General features: G+C 44.9%; 1 protein-coding gene across 1 annotated transcript in view; it reads right to left on the reverse strand.

The window, feature by feature from the left end:
- Positions 1–2,899, reverse strand: part of PNPLA8 (patatin like phospholipase domain containing 8) — a 32,233-nt gene extending 29,334 nt beyond the window's left edge. Inside the window, exons 1-3 of the mRNA XM_065743437.1 lie at positions 2,778–2,899; positions 704–1,914; positions 93–242 (exon numbers count right to left, since the gene is read on the reverse strand). Of these exons, the coding sequence (XP_065599509.1) occupies positions 93–242; positions 704–1,819 (1,266 nt within the window). The 5' untranslated portion in view covers positions 1,820–1,914; positions 2,778–2,899. The remainder of the gene's footprint in view (positions 1–92; positions 243–703; positions 1,915–2,777) is intronic.
- Positions 2,900–6,000: the final 3,101 nt, after the last annotated feature.

Below are 6,000 nucleotides of genomic sequence, written 5' to 3' on the forward strand. Positions count from 1 at the left end.
AATTTGCCTAGCCCACAAAAGCAGTAAAGAAAACTTCACAGGAATTCCTCTAAGAGATATTTATTGCTTGTTTTAAGTATAATTATTTGCACCTTAATTGCAACTCCTCTGCTCTCTGGAAATTCCAGAAGATGGTAAGTCAGTTCTTCAACCCTGCTGATACAGACTCTTCGATTAGAAGATCTTCGTAGGGCTTGAACTAAAGCTCGAGTCCTGTTATCAATACTCACTCTTGCTATGATCTAAAACAGATAAAAGTTATACAAAGAACATGGAGCTAAAATAAGACACGTGCAAATTGTTATGACTAACTGCAAAAGGTTATTTTAAGATTTCACAGAAGTCCTGGACAGCATATTGTACTACAGGACTGCTACAGAACACACGTGAGGACTTCTTAGAAGTAACAGACTTTGCTTACCAGAAAATAAGTAAAGAACACTCACAGGAACAAAGCAGCAAACAAACAGTACTTCTAATGAGGTACATTTTCAGGACAACTCCAAAATTAGAGTATACAAATCATGAAAAAGCATAACACTACTACAAAGCATAACTACTACAAGAATAAATAGCTAGATCTACTCGTAATGCATACAGAGATGACCCATATACACACACTGTATGTACACATGAATATATACACAGCTATAAAATACATGTAGAAACAATAGATGTGTAAAAATAACACTGAAAGACTTGCCTTTTCTCTCTGAAGGGACAGATGCTTTTCCCTTTCTTCAGCAATCTTAGTCTCCTTGACTTGTTCCTCCTCATCCTTCTCAGACCCTTCTTGTTCTAGCTGTCTACTCTTTTCCTGAGCAGCAACTTTTGTATCCAATCTTAACTTGGGAACCAAACCACCAATGTAACTGTCTACAAAAGCTTGTACACTGTTACTGGGATATGAAAGAAAGTTTGCAATGGTTTTTTTAGGGGAAACTGGAAGAGCAATATTTGACTTGGCACCCTGAGTCTCTGTTTCAGGAGCTGCAGTAGCTGCTGAGTTCACTGTCTTTTCTTCACTAATTACAGTATTCTCTGATGAATCTAGCTTTGCTTCACCTTTAGAGCCCTGTAACAAAGCATTCCTCTTCTTCTCTTGATCCATAGCAGAATTATTATGGAAGTACCAGTTGATATGATCAGCTACAAAGTTATAAGTCTCTCCAAAACTTGTAGAAAGGCAGCTTATATGAAAAAGGTGGTTTTTAGCAGATACTGAATCTTCTGGAGTATCTTGATTAATGCCACTTGTGCTGTTTAACACAAACTCCACGTTTTCATTTGTGTTACTGGATTTCTTGGCAGCCAGGCCTCTGTTGCAATCCTCCTGAGTTCTGGCATCTGAGACTTGTTTACCACTTTCCAGATGCACACTGGAGTTATTTTCATCTGCATTACATTTAGTGTTTTTTCCTAGACTACCTGAGTGTAACTTTAAGCGAGCTATCCGTGAAACCAGTTCACTGTGAGTGCCAGACACAGCCTTTGAAACAGATTCTATAGTATTCTTAATTCGTGACATGCGATTGTTCACTTTTGTAAGTCCTTTGGAAGAAGAAGTTAAAAGTTTAGAAACTCTGTAATACCAGAAGTCATGACTGAAAATGTGTTTGTTATACCATAATGTTCTGCTTCTGGCCCATTTACACTGAGGCTCGCTGGTATGAAAAACTCTATGATGAATGGCATGACTTATCCTCCAGCAGACTTCAGGTCTATACAAATAGAAGTACTTGTTTCTTTGCTTCCACCAAAGACTTTTTGGGTTAATCACAAAGAACAAATATGCATCTAAAGACAAATGAACTGTCATTACTTATAAATTAAACCTCTCCTACGTTGTTTGCCTACTTCATCCCAGAAAACATCCCAGTATTTCAATAAATAAGGCTCAAATTGTGGTGTTACCTGAAAAAAGGAAAACAAAAAAATAATGGAAACATCAGACAAACAGCAAGTTACACTAGAAGCTCAGAGTTGGCTAAAGCTGATATAGCTTATTTACTGCTCCAGTAAAGGCAGAGAAATAATCGTATGGTGGTGACAGCTAGTGCTCAGGACACTTGGTAGCAAAGTCCCAACAACTAACAGTCCTAACATTCTTTAAAAGCTAAAGTCCACCTTCAACAACATGCAACCCTTAGCAAAATCAGTTAGTGGCACAAAGTTGTTGCCTGTCCTTCCCATAGGCAGAAATCTGCACCTTCTTTGTCAAATGATTCTGACCAAAGAAACAAACCTCAAAAGGAAAACAACATCGCATTGCTGCCTCTTTGAGGAATTCCACTCAGGGCAGAAAGAGCACCAATGCTTTGGTCATAAAGTTGAAATTAGTGTTAGGTTCCACGAAGCAATCCCATCCTAAAGCCAGTACAACACATAATTCTTGTCCTACGACCAATTCACAAGCTTTCGTGGGGCTTTACGCAGTATTCACGAGTCGCACGGACTCACGAGCTGCAAGCCATCATTTACCTCAACGGCTCACGGAGACCGCCGGCCCAAAGGCTACGAAAAGCCGCGGGGCGAGGTGGGCCCAGCTGCAGGCCCACGGCTGCTACTCACGGTCCCCCCACGCCGCGTCCGCTCCAGAGCTACCGCAAGCCACCCACCCGGGGCTGATATAGGCTGGGAGGAGTTGGGCGTACTTTGTTTGTACCTTCACCACTTCGCGGAAACGATTTCGTGAGCGTCGCGTCAGAGGGCGGCGAGGCCCGCCCCCACCCCCGCGTGTCCGGCAGCGAGATGACCCCGCCGGCGGCGGTGGGTACCTGTCAGTCCCGCCGCACAGGGCCGCCAGGCGGGACCCGCCGACCTCACGATCGAGACGGCCGCCGTGGCTCACCGGGTGCCTCCCGGCTGAGTAGAGCGGCGGTGACAACAACCACCGACAGCGGGGGGAAGCTGCCTGAGTGCGCATGCGCCGCTCCCAGCGCGCCGGAAACAGCTGGGAGTGATATTCCCCCGCCCCCTCCCCACAGGCGCGGTTGAGGGCGGGCAGTGTGACGTAGGCCTTACGCGACAAGGTGGAGGCTGCGGAGTACGGCGCATGCGGGCGACGTGAGCTGTGGCACGGCTGGGGGGACGCCCCTCGGAAGTGGTGGTGCAGCCGGTTCTTCGCCTACTCCTCAGGCAGCTTGTAGAGGCGTTGGGGGTGTGAGGTGCAGAGGCACAGAGTCCAGTCTTTCCACCTGGCTTAAGTGTAATTCTCCAGGCGTTGCCTAAGTGCGCAGCATTGATTGCAGGAGGTGTGAAGTCACCGTGGGGTGATGGGCTCCTCACCCTGGTTCTGAAAGAGAGAGGCAGTGTTTTGTTTGTGGGTAGGATCCTGTCCCCTACTTCTGATCTTTCTCACTAATTAAAAAGCAACACTTATTTCCTTACCTGATGTTTTCTCTGCTCTAGGAGCATGTATGTCATTTGCACATTGTGATCAGTATCAAAGTCAAAACAGATTCAGCTATCTACAGGACATTCCCAACTCTGGAATGTTTGCTGAGTCAGAGAGCATTCTAAATTGGAAGGGACCCACGAGGATCACTGAGCCCACCAGGGTCCACTCAGCATTCAAAGCGTGTGTCTGAGAGCATTGTCCAAGCTCTCCATGAACTCCAGCACTCAGTGCTGTGACCACTGCCCTGGGGAGCCTGCTCCATGCTCACCAACTTCTGGTGAAGAGCCTTAGTTTCTAACACCCAACCTGACCCTCTCCACTTATCTTGACAGCCTTTTCCAGTGTCTGACCCCATTCTTCCTAATTCTTTTCAGCATCCAGTCATAGCATCATCTGGTGCAATCTGAGACCATTTCCTCATGTTCTGTCTCTTGTTATCTGAGAAATGAGACAAACACTCCGTGCTGCAACCTCATTTCAGATAGTTGTAGAGTTACAAGTATTCCTTTTGGCTTCCTCTTTTACAGAATAAACAGCCCCACTTCCATCAGCCACTCCAGTTTTCTAGTCCCTTTTCCAGCTTCATTGCTCTTTCTGCATATACTCAAGGAACTCAGTGCCCTATTTGTACTAAGAGGCCCAAAACTGAACACAGTATGTGAGGTGCAGTCTCACCAGTGCCACATACAATGGGAACATCACTTCCCTAGTTCTGCTGGCCACACTATTTGTGATGCAGATGACATGGTCATGGCTTCTGCCCGAAGTGCCAGACACAGCTCTGCAGGAAGCCTGTTGTTTTATGACATTTTATATGTAAAGGCCTCTTACTATTATGTTACAAGAGCATCATGGTCCTGATAGATTTTTGGCTATGGTACAGAAGTAGTTTCTTGTCTAGCAGTGTTAGCTAAAGTAGCTTATCCGGCTTTGTCTGCTCTGGTGCACACCCTGAAACTCCTTGTTTGTTTGCCTGGTGGTGAATGGAGGTGGATCTCATAAGAAGCATTTGCCCATCTGAAGCAACAGTCTGAGCTGGCTTTAATAGGATTGCATTCTTATAGCAAGAAAGGATAGGCAAAAGAAGACCAGCAACTTCAGTAAGAAGAAGGTTCTGCCCCCTTAAGCCTTATACTGCTGGTGCACATCCTGCTATTCTTTGTCAAATAGTACAGTGAAAGTTGCTACAGATCCCTTCTATCTGTACATAGTACTTTCCTGAGCAGTTACACCTTCTCACATAAGCCTTTCTGTACCAGCTCAGGTATCCATTTTACCACTGAGATGTGTATATCTCTCCTGAGGAAGAGATTCAGGGATTTCACATTTCAGGAATGATTGCAAACACATTCTTGCCTACAGGTCTCCCTGAGTGTGACCAAACCCATTGTCTAAACACGTTCAAAGACCCATGGTTCATCAGCGTTGCAGAACAACCACACAACTCAGTAAAAAAACTTAAACACTAGACAAAAAGGGATAAATTCATATATTCCCAGGCACAAATTCTGCATCCACACCTTCTCTAATGTTTCGCCAATTCAGCCTTGTCTTTCATAGAATCACATAATCATTAAAGTTGAAAAGACCACTAAGATCATCTAGTCTGGCCATCAACCCATCACCACAATGCCCTCTATGCCATGTCCCTCTGTGCCACATCTACCCTTTTCTTTGAAGACCTCCAAGGATGGTGACTTCACCACCACCGTAGCAGCCTATTCCAATGCCTTACCACTGTTTCTGAGTAGAAGTTTTTCCTAATGTCCAACCTGAACCTACCCCAGTGCAGCTTAAAACTATTCCCTCTCATCCTATTGCTGTTACCTGGGAGAAGAGTCTGACCTTGCTACATTCTCCTTTTAGGCAGCTGTAGAGAGCAATAAGATCTCCCCTAAGCCTCTTCTTCTCCAGACTGAATGAACCCAGTTCTCTCAGTTGCTCCTCATAAGACGTGCTCCAGATCCTTCACAGCTTTGTTGCACTTCTCTGGATACACTCCAGGGCTTCAATGTAGTGAGGGGCCCAAAATTGAACACAGTACTCGAGGTGTGGCCTCACAAGTGCAGGTATGGGGGGACAATAATCTCTCTTGTCCTGCTGACTACACTATTTCTGATACAAGCCATTGGCCTTCTTGGCCCTCTGTGCACACTGCTGGCTCATATTCAGTCAACTGTGAACATGTACGTATTTCATTTCTATGAAGTAGTGATTCAACAGAGTTTACTTGACAAGATTTGTGAAGCTAAGAACGCTTGATTTTGTGCTGAACAGAGAACAGTATTACTCAAAACTGTCATGGAGACCCTTTGACATTTAGAGAACCTCCAGACAGCTGTTTATGTCTAAAGAATTATGTGTGCAATCTTGAAAGAAGTTCCAAGAAACTATTAGTCACTTACCAAGTATCTATTGTAGATAAGGAATCTCTTGACCTTGAGGAATAGCTTTGAGCTGAGTCTCTGCTCACAAATGAGATCATGACATGCAACCCACTGCCATGCAAGGAGATCTCTGCAGACTCTGGTCTGTCCCCTATTTACAGGGTAATATGATTGACTACTAGTCAGATTTGCATACCAGCCATACTTGGGGGG

Source organism: Cyrtonyx montezumae, unplaced genomic scaffold (assembly GCF_038088225.1).
Source record: "Cyrtonyx montezumae isolate F1298 unplaced genomic scaffold, pur_monq_1.0 scaffold_3, whole genome shotgun sequence".
Classification (NCBI taxonomy): Eukaryota; Metazoa; Chordata; class Aves; order Galliformes; family Odontophoridae; genus Cyrtonyx; species Cyrtonyx montezumae.